Source organism: Lepisma saccharinum, chromosome 5 (genome assembly GCF_977018435.1).
Source record: "Lepisma saccharinum chromosome 5, izLepSacc3.1, whole genome shotgun sequence".
In the NCBI taxonomy this organism is placed as follows: Eukaryota; Metazoa; Arthropoda; class Insecta; order Zygentoma; family Lepismatidae; genus Lepisma; species Lepisma saccharinum.
In genome coordinates this window covers 32,679,200-32,697,386 of record NC_139233.1, presented here as the reverse complement: position 1 = coordinate 32,697,386, position 18,187 = coordinate 32,679,200, and the positions used below count along the sequence as shown (strand labels likewise).

At 37.6% G+C, this 18,187-nt stretch overlaps 1 protein-coding gene across 1 annotated transcript in view; it reads right to left on the bottom strand.

Moving 5' to 3' along the window:
- The window catches only part of LOC145988284 (uncharacterized), a 50,162-nt gene extending 32,975 nt beyond the window's left edge, over positions 1-17,187 (bottom strand). Inside the window, exon 1 of the mRNA XM_083123146.1 lies at positions 17,110-17,187. Coding sequence (XP_082979272.1) covers positions 17,110-17,124 — 15 coding nt within the window. The 5' untranslated portion in view covers positions 17,125-17,187. The remainder of the gene's footprint in view (positions 1-17,109) is intronic.
- Positions 17,188-18,187: the final 1,000 nt, after the last annotated feature.

The window sequence follows — 18,187 nt, the reverse complement described above, 5'->3', positions numbered from 1 at the left end:
GTGTTTAATGTAGAAGCTTGTAGGAAGCTCTCGATTATTGTAGTCATGGACAGTAACGATCTCATGAACTTTCAAGAGAACCCTTAATCCAGAATTGTGCCTAACTGTACAACTTGAAGTTCTACATTGCTGCATGTTTGTCAGTTAGAAATTGTTACAAAATATTTGGATGCGTTTTACCCAGAGGTAAAAAAGAAAACATTGTTTTCTCTTCATTAAATGCGTGTAACAGCATATTCACATTCCACAGCAGCGGTCACAGAATACTATGCGATAAAGGTAGCAGCATGTTTACATTGGCCTAAGGGGTGGTAATATTCAAATCCGATCTTGGTTACCTGAAGGAGGGTGCTAGGAAATGCACCACATTAGTTTTAGTACTATTATAATTAGTAGTAGTAGTAGTGGTGGTTATTAACAACAATGAATAAAGGAAAGCATTAGGATCAATTAAAATTTCATATTAATCGTCCATTTTTCCTCATTTGGAAAAAAAAATATATATATATCTTATATCTTTGTTTTACTAATATGTCAATTTCTTGAGCATTTACTCGAACTTTGCATATACTTGTATGGACATCACTTGTGAGATCACGACGGTCAGCATTGAAAAGCTGGCATTATTTCCAATTACGAAAAACAGAAGGTTATACGAGTAATGTTTATAGTGGATCAGAGAAATAAAGTTTAGTTGGTACTGCAATAGAATAGAATTAAAATATAATAATCATTTTTAAAAAATAATCAAATGCATTAGGTAGGAAAATTTAGCATAAACTACAATAATCACGTTTGCGTTCATATACCAATTAATTCAAAGAATTTAAACGGATCCTCGACTTTTCAAAATTCCAAATATGATGTTTTTCATGTAAGAAGTCGCACAACATAAACTTTATGCGTAAAATTTCCCAAAAAAAACTTTCAAATGTTGTTTCTTGAACGAAGCGTGGAATGTTAATAATAAAATAGATTAAATATACTTTCAATGTACTAACTGTATTCAATGAAAAAATAAAAACAGTTGTGGTATAATCGCTCATCTAGTGGTTTTAGAATTTCGCCAAGAATCAGCTACACAATAAAATTATAGCTTATAATTGTTAACTTGTAATAATTTAGAGAGGAAATAGCTTCCATTAGATTCATACCTTTCACTTCTTTATAGTCAATAAAATAAAGGCATTAAATATTGGGAAGCTTTTCTTTATGTATACTGGAGTTTTCATAGTATTTCAAAATATGTAACATTTCACCTAAGAATTGATCAGTACGAAATTCGGTAAATATTTGTATTACAAGCGTGACAATTGAAATCGTTATGGGCGAAATAACATCTCTGAAGGGGAAAAATACGTTGCTGTACATATTTATTTGTTAAATTTTATCAATATAGATAAGAACGTTGTTCAACGTCTTGCGATTAATATATTTCGATACAGTACGAAATTATAATATTTTACGTCTGGGATATATTTATATTTGTATTACAAACGTGATGATTGAATTTGTGGGGTGACAACATCTCTGATAGGGATAATAATTTACATTGTTGTAGATATTTTTTTACTCATCTAATATTACAGCATAAGTAATCTTTCGAATTTCTTCCTTCCATCACGGCTAGTCTAATTATTTGTTTTCCTTTCCGTATCCACTGCCATATTTTGATGAAATTTTTTGAAGTCTTAGACAAGCTTTTCCTTATCCCTTGAGTGACTACCAAGCACTGACATTTAACGTGTGCGGTTTGATATTTTCTGCCCTGGTTTGTTACATTCACATCCTACAGCCAACCTTTCCGGCGGAGTGGTTGTCACGGCGCGCTACGACGCCAGGGGTCCCGAGTTCGAATAGTGGCCTGCGAATGGGTGTTCTTTGTGAGTGCCCTGTCGTAAGTTTCAGCATATCATCACTCATCATCACCTTCGCGATTAACCAAAAGTGTCAGAGAAGCGAGGTAAAATAAACAAAATCAATCAGTTTACATCCTGCAGATTTCGAAATGAGGAAGCATGGAAAACTCATTAAAAATAATATAAGTTATATTTTAAGATTCGTAGTTTGCGTTTCTGAGTTTTGAAATAAAAATGGTTTAGTATATTTAAGAATATTTCAGTTACGTCATAGTGTCTGAAGAACAACTCTGAAAACATGCTATTACAAGTACTTTGGGAATCAGAAAATTCCAGCAGTGTGTTACTCTAAGTAAAAGACTGCAAGTAGAAAACGAAAAAAAAATCGAGTAAGACTTTGAATGTTTTCTTTCTTCTCTTACCAAGTGTAAAATTTTCAAAAGCACATTCTGATGTTTTGGTCTTTTTTTTAATATTTGAATGACGCCCTCTGTTCTTGGCGCCCTAGACTTCAGCCCCCCTTCCCTTCTTGCCTACACTTCGCTACGGGGCTGAATCTCGCATGAAACTCATAACCAAGACTAGGATTTATATGTAAATACATACTTCTAGTTTGACAAATTAACACTGAAATTGTAATATCTTTACGAATAGTAATTTTTGTACTGATACAGATTTTGTTGTCATTTTTTTCCATGCTTCTACCTTTAATACCTACATTTACATATTTAAGGAAAACATACTTAATTTTACATATTTCATGAGGTTTATTTCACATATGTTCATATTTCATCATTTCGGAATTGTTCAAAGTAAATAAATTTTGTGGCTTCATGAGCATTTCAACTCTCGGCTTTAGCACGTGTTCTTATAGGAATTGTATAAAGGAGGCTGCCATTTTTGCTGCTTAATCCGATACACATTATTTTCTTTGTTAAAATCGCCAAGCTTTGATGGGTGACAAGCCCATAACAAAATAAAAAGCCCCGCGGCTTCAATCCATATTGAATTAATCATCTTAGAAATGGTTGTGTTCAAAGTTTAAAAAGTGAATAAAAATAATGACTTTATCAAGAAGATTTAAGAATGTTTAGCTAAATTATTCGTCAAAGTATCAGTTAATGAACAGCATGTAAAAAATGTTTTTATTCAAATTATTCTATTGTTAAATACCTTAAGTTTGGAACCAACTGGTTTTCACAGTCTCGCCTATTCGATTAGGTTAAGTTCCTTTTCGGTGACTTGTCATTTTTAAACATGAGTGCAAGGGAAAATCATATTTTTTTTTTGTTTGAAATCACACACATGAAGAAATGAACGCTATGAAGAAGTCTTCTTTCCATCGTTTTGGGTCATTTTACGCACATGTTGGTTCATATTGTGCCAATTTTTAGTCCATTAGCATGTACAGTCGCGAAAAGAAATACTTCCACCATAAGGTTCTGTGGGGGAAATATTTTTTTTACATGACTGTACATATAAAGCCACTTGTTAGTACATATTAATCCCAGTCCTGCTCATAACTAGACCCCGAATTTGTATGTAATTGCATATATATTCATTTCTAGATACAAACCTTGAACAGAAAAATGTCAACGAATTATATAACTGACATAATTTTACATAAGTTTCATTTTACAAATTTTTACATATTTGCGAGGATATTACATATTTTACATATTTGCTAATTTACTTTACAAAAAACAACATATTTTGGTATTTTTTCCTATCTTGATCCTTTTTCCTACATTTTTGATCTCTGAAACATGATGAAGAAAATTTGTAGCTCATGTGATGTCATATTTTATAATCAATGAGATGCATAGTGCTTACTGTGACATAAAATTGACTGCCAAGTCGAAGGACAGGTTGAAGAAGAAAAAAACCTGTTATTCATCGAAAATCGAAAGATGCAGGAGTTTCTCTCCTGAAAATATCTGCCTTCGGAAATTCGCACCTGTGACGTCTTGCCACGTTAAAAGATCCTTTTCAGCTCACAAGAATATTTTATCGGATCGACGGCAGTGTATGACAGCTGAAAGCATGAAAAAGTACCTAGTGGTTCACTCTGTATCAAAACATAAGTACTGCAAGTCCTGTGTGCATTTATTTTTCTTGAACCTGCCCGTACATTTGCATATTCTACAATAATTTGCGATGTGAAAAATAATTGTAATACTTGACAAAATTGTTTTTTTATATACATGTACACGTTGATGTGCTTCTGAGTTTGTAAATTTGCCCACAAATTTTAATTTGAACAACATATGTTCTTAAAATTAATATCGAATATGTTCAAATAAAGTAAATATCAAGCAGAATCCTTGAAATTGCTTGGATACTCGATTATTATTAATATTACATATTCTTTGATAATACATATTTAGGTACATATTTTGTACTTTGATACTACATAAAAATCCGGGTAACTAATGTAATTCGTCTTGTTTATTTTTGCTTTTACATCTCGACGAGCTGAAGCGCCAAAGACACCCGGTTCCCTTTCTCTATAAATAAGCGCCTAATTATTATGGGCGTTTCCTCGCCTGTCGATCCATTGGTGACGCTCAAAAGGAAAGGACGGGAGAAAGCTGAGCGATGACCCAAGGCTGCTTCTTATTAAACGCTCGTCAAGTTTCGGTTACGTCTGTTCATAATTGCTGGTGAGACTCGCTTTCTAAGCACCCCTGATGGCATAACAGGTTGAGTGAGAGTGAGCCAGGACAAGGTCAATGCCACCTCCCTCGTGTGACGCCTTTGATCAATCTAATGCCGCACTTGTGTAGCTGCTACAGGGTTCGAATTTCGTGAGATAGGTACTAGAAATTCAAAACTTGTGTAACCAACATTCCAGCCATACGTCAGTCTTATTTCACAGTACGACTTCAGCCTCTATGACTCCACACGAAGCCTCTACATCAGGGTGCCACACACTATTTTTATAATTTTATTGTGTGTTCCTGCTTTTACAATCTTTATGATTAGTTACAAAGATAGAAATGTGGAACAGATGTGCGCTAAGAAGCATATAAAAACACTTTAATTTTCGTATATTTTTTCCAGAGTCATTGAAAAAAAAGAACAAAAATAATAACACCATTAAGCCTTGTTTCCATGATATGAAAAACTCAATATGCTGGCCAAGGCAGAAATTTATTTTATTATAAAACATAAACTAAACGTAACGTTTCAACCTTCTAGCAAGGTCTTCTTCAGACTCTGCACCAAGACTCTGAAGAAGACCTTGCTAGAAGGTTGAAACGTTACGTTTAGTTCATGTTTTATAATAAAATAAATTTACGCCTTAGTCAGCATATTGAGTTTAACAAAAATAAGTTTGTGAACAAACTGACAAGCACAATTTTGGAGTTTTTATTGTAATTCCTCAGAGTTTCTAGTGAGAAGAATGTGCCTGCATAGCCTGACACAGTTTCTTGACGTCTGGTTGTGCACTTGAAACTTTCAAGCGGAGATTCGGCTCTAAATTTAGTCTATTATAGATTTCGGAGGAGACTTTTTAATTTCAGAATATGTTAAACAAAGATAAGTGTCAGTGACAATATCAGCCTTATTTTCCTGCTGAGTGTCAAAGCTATGAAATCTGCTCTACACATCACATGTTATGTGGGTATTCTCGACATTTCTCTTCCGAGCTGATCACGTACCCCCTTCCAGTCGTTCGTGGGGGTACGCTCTACATAATCAACGGTATAATCGACAATTCAAATATATTATCAGCCGTAACAACATGAACTCTTGCTTAGCATTATGATGACTTAGCCCCATGAAGACCCTGTAACTCGGTTGTTTTTCAAAGAGTAATCGTCACAGAGTTAGGCCTACCTGTAAATGTCACTTTCAAAAAGAACAACTGCAACTGAGTAACCTGTAATTCATTTACTCTTCAAAAAGAGTAACCGTAACAGTTGTGGTGTGACCCTTCCTTGATACACCCAAATGTCAACCTTGCTTCCACGTAGTACACCCTGGACTGCATTTTGCAGACTAGCGAGGCTCTGGCGTCTTGACTCACGACTAGTATAATCCTTCGTGGGGCACGCGTTGTGTCGTTCATACCCATTGACGAATTAGCGGAGGGGACACGGGGGCAAGTGCCCTTCCCAAAAAGAGATGGCTAAGTATTTTAAAAAGTACTGACAACATTACATTAAAAAGAATTTAATATAAGAATAAAATAAAATTTATCACAAATACATTAATCGGGACTATATTTACGTACTAGACACTTAAATAACTTGACATCCAAAATCAAATCTGGGGTTTGTTGTTCACAAGATAATAATGGACACAACGGTAGACATTCTAGGTCAAATATTTCTCATATTTGTAACTGTTTCGCCAGAGGAAAGAGGTATCATGTTCTACAATCATTGTTAATATAAATATCGTATAACTACGGATATTTCACAAAAATCTACTTATACTATCACCTTATAATCAAAGAGTCGTTGGGTTCGTTTATCTGACTACAAAATGAACTTAAAGCGAACCATTGTAATTGTCTCGATGCGTGTATGATATATGACACACACACAAATATTATATGTATTATTTGTGTGCACATTTACAGGGTAAATCAAAATGAATGGTGCAACTTTCCGCAGTTATTATGACGTTACTATTTATGATAGAAAATCAGACAAGGCCTCAATATAAAGAAAAACTCGGGAAGTTTTATTCCTACTTAGCGGGCTTATGCTGCTTTTCCGCTGTTTCCGCTAGGATCGCCAGTGTTGCAAAATGGCTAGTCACCAGTAGAAGGTGTATTGTGTGTTGGAGCTATCAAGAACTGATTGACTCGCACAATGGTGCAAAGACATTTCCACATGCGGTTTGGTAGTAATGCACGTGCTTCACCCTTCCGAAAGATTTGTCAAAGTTACAACTGTGAATTGTTAGTGTCTTCGAAACCATGAACAATGACTTGCTGTCTCGTGCATACCATGTATTTTATTATCGTTTGGATGTTTACCACATTACACGTGGTTCCCATGTTGAATCTTTGTAATGTGAGCAGTGATGTGCCGTAGACTATAAGTTTACGTCTACATGCGTTGTCTACACGTAATCTACGCGTAGATTACAATGGGTTGCAGTTTACATAGACTACGTAGACAATCTAAAGTGCATTAAAATTAATTTTCAAGGATTTCATGAAAAGAAAGTGACATTTTCAACTATATTGGTTCCTAACGAAATGAAAATAATCCTATTTACAACAAAATTTCTCTTCTCTTCTATCATCAACTATGGAAGAAGATAAATAGTATGCAAAAAAACAACAACAGATGGCAGTCGTGAGGCAAGAGTGGTCTTTTCCCAATAAAACACTAGAACATTTCCTATATTAGGTTTCTTCCTAGGTGAGAAATTGTTCGAATTTGGAAGAAAGAGTATGGAAAGTTCTCTTCACACATCAGCAACTGATACGCAGTATAATTTTCTTTTAATTCCACGGCGCCTTTTGCTAAGTTATCACCTTTCGCCATGTTGTTTACATAGATTACGTAATCTACGTGTATAAAATAGTCTACGTGTAGAATGTAGATTATCGTTGTTTACGCGTAGACGCACATCACTGAATGTGAGTCAAGTGAGTAAAACGTCCACAGTTTTTCTTCATGGGCCTCCCCCATGGCGCAGTGGTAGCGTCATTACCTTGTAATCGAGGGGTCCCGGGTTCGATACCCGGTGGAGGCACAAGTGGTTCGGATCCCACTTTAAACTGTAGGACCAGTCCCGATTAGCCTTACTGTGCATAAAGTGGACTTAAAACACCAACTCAAACCAAGTTTTTCTTCATGTTGATGCCTTGTCTGATTTTCTATCATAAATACGAACGTCATAATAACTGTGTAAATTTGCACCATTAATTTTGAATTACCCTGTATAATATTTGTGTGGGTACACACCAGTGGCGTATACTGACTGAGTCCAAGATCTGGGCTATCTCACTATGTCACGTGGTCCTAGGGGTCCTACGCTATGAATAGAAATACATTAACCAACTCCTGAGAAATCAGGTTAGCAACTCATAAGAAATCAGGTTGCCAACTCATAGGAAATCAGGTTGCCAACTCATAGGAAATCAGGTTGCCAACTCATGGGAAATCAGGTTGCCAACTCATAGGAAATCAGGTTGCCAACTTCAGAATCAGCATCATCATCTCACTGATATGAATAATATTATTTACAATTTCTGATCGATTTTTCTCCTGCATTTTATTTTCTATACTTCAGGCTTCTCAGATAGCCTAGAATATACGCTCCTGATACACACATACGCACACACACCGTTTTAATATGTCAAAAAATATGCACATTATATTTCCAATGATACACCACACAACATATTCTTTTTTCCTCCCAGAAACACATTCTAGATCCCCGGATTCATTTACAGTATAGTAATTGTAGTTTCATCAATCTCATCTTATGAATAATAATAATAATAAAATAAACAAAATCAATCAATCAATCAATGCAAGTGTAACCCAGATACTCTTCTTGAAGAGTAACTGAATCTGACTAGCCTATAGCTTTAACTCAGTTATCTTTAAAAATGTATTTCCAATTAATCTTCCTTGTGGTCTTGGAATGCAAATTCAGATCCTTATATTCGTAATGTAGTGCGGTACGTTATGGGTGTCCAATGGAGCTCTAACGTCGTGAAAGAAACGCATCGCGGAAATTTTCCAACGGTGTAAACTGCACATATTTGCATGTCAAAGTACCTTAACACATTTTTTATGTAGTCACAAAACGTGTCGTAAAAAAAGCTATTATGCTCGGAGTGCCTGAAGGGTTCCGAGCGGTCATTTCGCTTCGAGTGAAACAACAAGTTCGGCGGCAGCCTCTAGCGGGACTTCCTTTGATGTACTCCGAGGTGTTTTCAATTAACTAGTCACAATGTGACCGCAACGATAATAGTAGTAAATGCAAGCTACACTCTCTCATCTCTTCGGGAAAAGAAACTACAGTGTTCCTCTTTCTCTCAATCACTCTCTCCGTTTCAGTCTTTCTATTTTCATGATATGAATTTTTCTCTTTCCTTCACTCTCTGTATAAACTTTCTCATTCTGAATGTTCTTCTCTCTGTCTCTCCTTATCGAGCAATCAATCTCATATTTCCTTTTTCTGGTTTCCTCATTTTGCTCTCTTCTCTACCACTCTTGTCCTCTTTCTTGTTCTACCTTTTCTCTCTCTTTATTTCACTTTGTTTCTCCACCTCTTTATGACCATATCTCTTAGCTCTTTTCTCTTTCTATTCAACTTAATCTTGTTTTCTCTCTCTTTTCCCCATTGTTACTCTATCGTATCTCTCTATCTCGTGCAGAGTTTACCTTCTTCTGTCACTTTTTCTCTCTCGCCCTCTCAATCTTTTTGTCTCCCCTTCTCCGTCTCAACTTCGCATTGCTTTCCTCCTTCTTCTCATCGCTTCTCACTTTTCATGCCTCGATTCTCTTTCGCTCTCTGTCTCCTTCCCTCCTTCGTCTGTCATTCCTTTTCAGAAGTTAAGATGAATGAAAACGTGCCTATTCGACTCTCAAGCAGTGATGTGCGTCTACGCGTAAACTACGATAGTCTACATTCTACACGTAGACAATTTTCTACACATAGAGTACGTAATCTATGTAAACAACATGGCGAAAGGTGATAACTTAGCAAAGGGCGCCGTGGAATTAAAAGATAATTATACTGCGTATCAGTTGCTGATGTGTGAGGAGAACTTTTCATATTCTTTCTTCTTCCAAATTCGAACAAATTCTCACATAAGAAGAAACCTAATATAGGAAATATGCTAGTGTTTTATGGGAAAAAGACCACTCTTGGCTCACTACTGCCATGTGTTGTCTTTTTTTGCATGCTATTTATCTTCATCCATAGTTGATGGTGGAAGAGAAGAGAAATTTTGTTGTTAATATGATTCTTTTCAGTTCGTTAGGAATCAATATAGTTGAAAATGTTATTTTCCTTTCATGAAAGCCTTGAAAATTAATTTTAATGCAATTTAGATTGTCTACGTAGTCTATGTAAACTACAACCCAATGTAATCTACGCGTAGATTACGTGTAGACAACGCATGTAGACGTAAACTTATAGTCTACGGCACATCACTGCTCTCAAGTACTTCTTAGAATCAAGAAAAGTAGCGTCCTGCTTTGGTTGTCATGGTGAGAAGTGTAATCCTCTGATTTGAACGTTTCATATTATAAGTCAGAGAGGGACAAACACAATAATTTACCGACATAATTTGGCTCTTTTTGGAGGAGGAATACTACAGTAGGGAAAACTTTCACGGGCTAAATTGACACAATGGCAACGAGAAAACACAATACGCATGTAGCCAAGAATACACGGAGTTATGAGCTTAACTGCTGTCAGCACGAAAATAAGTAAAGGGTCATTGGCGATGCTAAAGGAAGGGCAAGGTGGGGCACGGCTCCTTCAGAAAAGCGAATGGTTCCTCCTTGGCCATCTAGCTTTTAGAATTTTTTCTGGCCGTTCAATATATAAGAACACAATTAGCACTGTGTACAATATTGTGCCTTAACTTTTTGATAACTTTTCTGTAACCCTTCTCCCCCAACTGCCACTCGTTACACGTACCGTGGAAGTATTGGACTAGGCTAGGGTGATTGCGGAAACTTGTGGGAAACAGGTGTGGTCGCAAGTTGCGAAGTGTGCGCCCATGTAGACTTTCAAAGTCTTCACCTTTGGCTACTAGATTCAGAATTTTTGGTGACCAGACAAGGACTAAGTTCGACGCATTTTCCTCAGTGCTTGACGCCTACCTCCGTGACAAAGTGGTTAGCACATTGCGATACGGTGCCAATGGCCTCGGTTTCGAATCCCTGCTTCGTCTAGAGTGTTCTTTGTGTGCCACTATATCAATCCAAAGTGGTTCACTAGATCAGTTGCTAGAGCAAATAGTACAGTATACCAGAGACCCGGGTTCGAATTCTGGTCGAGCCTACATCTTTCGCTTACATTCTACCTATTACGTGCCAAATCATTATACTCTGATCCAACTATTACTGGAGCAGGGGCGTGCATAGCGGTGGAGAAGGAGGGGAAATCGAGTGGGCAGAGCGAAGCAGTACACGCTGCTGGAAGGCTGGTAACTCCAGCCGCTCTCCCTCTCAATGCAATCCCATTCCCTCTCACGTGTTCATTGGTTGAGTCGTCTCGCGTCACTACTTGCGCAGAGACTTGTTTCCGTTCGTCTGCTCCAGAGATATCTGGGAGTGTAGGAAGTATTTTCCCCAATAGTAGGCTTTTCGTCCCCTCAACGTCTCCGACCAAGTTTCGCAACTTACTTTCGATGCATTAGGAGCGTATTATCGACTAATGTCAAGACGCAACTTCGAACGGTGATTCGTTGGTTTTGCTCCTTCTGTTCAAAGTTTTGTATCAATGCTTCGGGCAAGCTATAAATTTTTTCACTTTTTGCGCTGAAAGGATATCGAAACTGGGACATTTGTTTTGTTCCTTTTCCGAAAAGAAAACTGGAATTGTCATTTGCTGTTTTGTTAAAAGTCACATGGTGTACAGCAATTCTCTTAAACCTGTCAGGTTCTTCCTTTCTCTATTTACATACGACACTTGCATGGAAATATATGTTAAACGTGGGACAATTCTCGTGGTGTTTTTATTCTGCTTGTGAAAACTGTGACGTGACATGCAAAACTCTTACAACTACATGCATCAAAAGTGGTGATACAGTACCACTCCAATATGCATTCATCAATTTCATCATAGGCCTCCCCGATGGCGCAGTGGTAGCGTCCTCGCCTTGTAATCAAGGGGTCCCGGGTTCGATACCACTTTTAAACTGTAGGTCCAGTTTCGACTAGCCATACTGTGCATAAAGTGGACTTAAAACACTAATTCAATCAATTTCATCATATCATCAAATTAGCCAAAAGTGGCACAAGAGGGGAAGTAAAATAAAGCAAATCGATAACAATTAACAATCACTTTAGACACAAGAGTTCCGTAGCGTAGCGGGTTATGACTCCCAGAGAGATGCAGGAATATAATAATATTTTATTGAATGAATGAAGCAAACAGCTTCTTAAAGACCAGATAAAAGGTTACGATTTTTCAGAGGAATCATATTTTGCGTGTTTTGTCCCAACATATTACGAAATGAATGCTAAGGAAATGGAAAATATCGGATTTTATGTAATATATTTCGAAGTATTTAAACATATGTAACACAATTTATGTAGGTATCTCGTATATCTTTCCCATCATTGTATTTCTGCAATATTTTCTTTCACTACATATAAAATGGGAAAGTGTAATTAGCTATGATTAGGATTTTTATGACTTAGCATATTTTTTTAAGGGTGATGTGTTCCTATATAGAATTTCATATTGTGATGAAAATAATTGAATTAAGCTGGTTTTTAAGGTCATATTTTGGCATATTTGCCATATCTACGTAAAATGTAAAGGTAAAGTGTTCCCCTGTGCATAGCACGACGCCATGAAGACGTATAGGGGGTGTGGGGGTAACGCCCCACACTTTCTTGATCCGGTCGTGAGTGGGGGTGATGTGATCAGCATCACGCCCCTGACCGCCTTTACACCCCAGGGTTTCCCCCAGGTACCCATGTTATTCGACGCTGGGTAGGCGCCGGGACCGCTTCCATCGTTAGAAAAGATATCTACGTGATAAAGCATATTTTGATGGATTTTCGGTCATATTCAGCATATTTTTGCTATTTCAAGAAATATACAGTCATTTTCCAAGTGTGTTCGTTCTTACTCACATGTTCACTCGATTTTTTTTGATTTTTTTTTGGACTGCAGCAAAATGTTTTCATTTTTAATTGAAAATTTACAGAAAGTATTTATTGTCCATTTCAACTCAACAGGGCCCATAAAGTGAACTAAAAATAGTATGTAGATGAAAATATTTCAGCATAAGTTAGATATTAATGTTAGAAACAGTCTAGTTATAAGGGCATATTTTTCAAATTATATTGCATATTTTGTAAAATTTTAGGTCATAAGAGCATATTTTATTTTGCATATTTTGGTGATTTTTAAGTCATAAAAATCGTAGCCCTAGGAATTACATACAAAATTCGGATCCTAGTAGCCTAATGGCAACGTAGAATTACGAGAACGTTTTCTTGAGTAGGAAACTCATTCTTGGAGAAGACATCACGATTGAACAAGCCCATGTACAATCACCGGGGGGAAAAATGGGAAATACTCCTTTCCCAGCAAGGCGTTATGTGTGTTGCATAACTCTATGGCGATAAGTGGATCTTAATAGCAAATTTTCAATGGCAACTTTTCCTGCCACCGTAGAGTTATGCAACACACATAACGCCTTGTAGGGGAGTGAGTATTGCCGATGACTGTACATTATCCAAAACGTAATAGCGCAGCACACCCTTACATCTCACTACATAACAATTGGAGAAAATATTAAGTCTAAACATGTGGAATATTTCATTTCACACGAAATGAAATATATAGATGAAAGATCAAGCATAATGGACTGGGCGGGACTTTAACCCAGAACCTTCAGAAACCTAGAGAAATCTGCATATTATATGTCCAGTCTTACATCGTTGCATATACTTGCAGCAATTTCTGGATCTACTTGTGTGTTGCATGGGGTTAGGTGACAGAACACCCCTTTTAAGGAAATTTGGGTAACTTTTTGATAGCAGATGGAAGCACCGTTGTCATGACAACTGAGTACCGTGTTGCCAAATCTACACGTAAATGTAATCAAGGTATATGCATTTGACAGATAGTCAACAACAGATGTTGACAAAAAGTCAACAACGTTAAATACTGCGTCCCTGGTTTGGCTGTGTAAGATCTTCCACTTCACGATGTTACATACACTTGTACGCAAGGAAGAATACCGCAAATTTTGGCAACACAGGGGTGGGATTGCATGGTAATCACTTGATTGCATAGCCCACGTTCCCTGTACTTGCTTTAGGTTGAAAATTTGACGTCACCGGAAGGTGGTAGATTCGTAGTGTTCAAACTCCATGCTTTACCAGATCATGCTTCCGGCTTGTCACTTCGGCGTGAAACCTCCGTGTAACATGCCACTTGTCGCTTGTCACTTCAGTCAATTCTTGTGAAGATCAAATCTCCAACTAGGCAGTTTCTGTGTTTCGGTAATAATTAGGGCCTTTTAAGGATGGGGTTGAGGCAAACGCACAGCCATACCTGACCCAGAGTTCGAACTTAGGACCGCCTGGTGTCTTGGTCCGTTACAAAACGCATGTTGGCACGCTTTTGTAGCGTACGGTTTAACGTTATGGCCTTGTAATCGGGGTGTCTTGGATTCGATTAGTGGTGGAGGGACATCGTACAGCGATTCGAATTCCATTTTAAACTACACACAGAACCCAAGACGTGTCAATTGACACATATATATTTTGATTTCAATAACACGTTAACATGCATAAACTGTAAATGATGAACCTTTAATGTGTCAAAATATACATAGGAATGTGCTAAAGGGTATTTTTATGAGTTGAAGTCCCGTGTGTGATGCACTAAAATGCATCAATTTTGAAGATCAGACAAGATAATTTCGAAGATAAAGAACTTTCACTTTTAATGCATCAATTAACACAGCTAAATGTGTAATTTTGTTATTTTCGAAATGATCTTGTCTGATCTTCCAAATTGATGCATTTTAGTGTATCACACGGGACTTCATCTCATAAAAGTACCCTTTAATGCATTCCTATGTGTATTTTGACACACTAAAAGGTACATCATTTGCACGTTAACGTGTTATTGAAATCAAAATATATATGTATCAATTGACACGTCTTGGGTTCTGTGTGTACATATATGTGGAGTCTCTATTAGCCTATTCTGTACATAAGTTCGACTGAAAACTTTACTTGACGGGACCATCCATTTCATGGTGCCGTAAACCTATATAACTTAACTCCTTCGTGCAACTTAACTCCCTCAATGGCTGACACATGGTCCCATCGCCACTGTTTTCTGGCTTTCGAGACAGGAGTCCGCTACTTCTTCATTTTCAAGTAGCGCTCCAATTGTCCTCGCAATGCTGAGTGAACACTGAAATTGTAGGGATTCACACCGTAAATCGAATCCGAAACCACTCGCATCAGTACCGAGAGCGCTAACATTTACACTACCAGGTAGCAGCCCGTACAAGAAAGAATACGATTCACAGGAAAATTCTCCTGAATGCTTCAGGGAGAATTCTAAACACATCTAATTTTCTCAACATTAAAATATCAGCGTCCTTCTTCAAAATCAAGAAATCATTAGTCTCCTGGGGCAGACATACCTTAAATAGCCGAATTATTTATTTACAAATTTTATGTTTGTGGGGCAGTTCTAAAGGCACCGCTATCATAGTTTGACAGAACTTACATTGGCGTGAAATTGTACTCCATTAGCTGGTAATTCTATTGTACGGAAAGCTCACTTCAACGTAGTACATATTTCATATTGACTGGGCTCTGGCGTCTGCACCCACAATTAGCACACACCTGTTTGGAATTTGTCTTCTGTCACTTGTGTTGTGATTATCCCTTGATCAATTTCATGTTATCGCCAAAAGTGACAGAATAACAGCATAAGATAACCACGTGAACTTGGTATTTGCTTCATAAAATTGACATCCAGCGAAGTTGAATTCCACTGAAGTCTCAATTTTTGTTCACCACTTGTCGGTCACACCGTATGTGTTTTTAAGGTCTGAAATTGTACTGATGCTTGCTTATTTGTTGACATTTTGGTTTCACTATTTTAACATTGTATTGACGTGGTCAGTGGCGGCCATTAAGAGTGGCATGGGGTGGCAGTTGCCCCACGACGTTTTGTTACTTTTGCCCTTGTACTATGGCATCTTAATGTTAAGCCTTGTCTACCACAAAATGTAAACTGTTATTGCTCTACCATCTACCAGTTTTGACATGCAATCGCCACTACTGGACATAGTTCGGTTGTTTATCGTCTCTATTCTGCTTATTAAGGCTAATCCGGACAGTGAGGATATTGATAATTAGATGAAATAGAAGATACAAGGGAAAGTAAATGTTAAAAAAATGCATTAAAACCGTAGCTTCAAGCAACATCTAATTCCATGAGATATTAAATATGCACTACAATGAATCTACCTTCGTTAATATTATTTACATATGTTACTCGACTCACTAAAACTATAAAATATTTTATATATATTTGTCAAAACAAAACTAGATCATTTTGAATTCTTAAAATGCCATTAGTCCATCCTGAAGTTAGTAAGGTACTAATTTTAGTGTTTTTCAACTTCCTGTTTGAGTGAGTATTTTCAAATCTTTAGCACCACATTAACAAGAAAAGCAATAATAAGTATTAATAAGAACAAAAGAAAAATGCATGAACTAATGTTGCAATAAAAGGCATTAATGTAAAGAAATGCATTACAAGCATGAGTCAGTTGCTGAGTAAAGTTGCAGTGAGTCTCGATTCAACTTTAAACTTGATTTACTATTGATGTATTCAATATTCAATTTTTATGTATTAAAAATACATCAAAGAAACCACGGTTTTAGTCTATATCCGTTCCTTTTTGTATATAGAACCAACACGAAAATCAATGTTTATGAAACTTAGTATGGTGATTGACAATTTGCCAATTACTGTCTTTTCAGCTACTTATCTTTACTGTTTTTTTTTGTTGTACTGGTGGTCTTAGTAAAGAAATAGAGGCTAGTGACATCTATGTGTGGTAGGGAGAGATCAATGCAAAGATTGATTTAGTCTATTGCACTTTCGCTTTTCTGCCACTTTTGGTTAATCGCAACGATGAATGGTGATATGAGATGGATGAAAGAACAATCACAAACATATATAGATGATACAACACGAGTCTCACAGGTCCTGTCGCCAAAACCTCGTTAGTCTGCAAAATGCAGTTCAGGGTGTACTATGCTTGGTCTAAAGCATACATAGCTGCTCCAAAGAGCATGTAGTTTGCAAGAAAGAAACCATGAAGTTGGTAAAAACCAAGAAGTTAGTGAGAAACCATGGAGCTGGTAAACAAAATACAAAGTTTGTAAAAACCACGACACGAAGTTTGTAAAAAAAAAAACGAAGTTTTTGATATAGTAAACAAAATACGATGTTGCTAAAAAACGAAGAGGGTTCCCAAAACACACGAAGTTAATAAAAAAAAGCACTAAGTTGGTCCAACGCAAGCACTCACCACACTCCACGACATCCTCTAGCAACTTCCTTCCTGCGAACCTTTGCAAACACTGGTCACTCGCGCGATCCGGTATTCTGCACGGATGCTTTCTTGGGCGCCGGGTAATATAGTCTTTACGAGAAGAGGGGACTCGCTGTAGATGGAGGTTCGCGCACAGAGCTCTCACATTGGTGGCCTGGTGGCCTGGGCGGGCGGCTGACCCACTTTCGGCCACGGTGACACCTCCTGCCGTCTCTCTCTCTCTCGCTGTTCTCTTCCACGGTGCATCTCTTTACGAAATCTCGCCGGACCATGCTTGTAAACTGAAATCCTAAACCCAAATTTGTTCATTTATTCCAAGAGGCGTGAACCAAAACCTTACTTATGTGAAGCACAGGCATCTTCTGTAGGCAGATTCAGGTTGTGGCATGGCAGTTGATACAAAGTCCCATCCTCTTCCGGGCATTGAATTGAGTGATGAGTTGATTGATTTTGTTTATTCTCATTCCTGCCACTTTTAGCTCTACTCACCAAGATGAGGATGAGTGATGATATGATGAAATTGATGAACGACCACTCGTAAAGAACACCAATGCCCAAGCCGGGATTTGAACCCGAATCCGGGCCTTGAAGACGCTACTAAAGATACTATTTTATTTAATGATTTGTTGTCTCAAGTTTACTTTATGCACAGATAGGTAACCGGGACTGGGCCTACAGTTTAAAGTGCAATCCATCCAAACCACTCTGCCACTACCCTCTAGCGGGTATCTATAGACTAATCGGGACTGGAATCAGAGCCACTGTGAAATCTGCTTCCACCTCGTAAAAGGCCTCCCCGATGGCGTACTGGTAGCGTCGTCGCCTTGTAATGAAGGGGTCCCGGGTTCGATACCCGGTACAGGTGCATGGCTCGGATCCCACTTTAAACTGTAGGTCCAGTCTCGATTAGCCTTACTGTGCATAAAGTGGACTTAAAACAACAATTCAAACAAAACAAGACAAACTGCTTCCACCTGGTATCGATCCCGCGACCCCTTGATTTACAAGGCGACGACATTACCACTGCGCCATCGGCGAGGCCCCGCTACAAAAC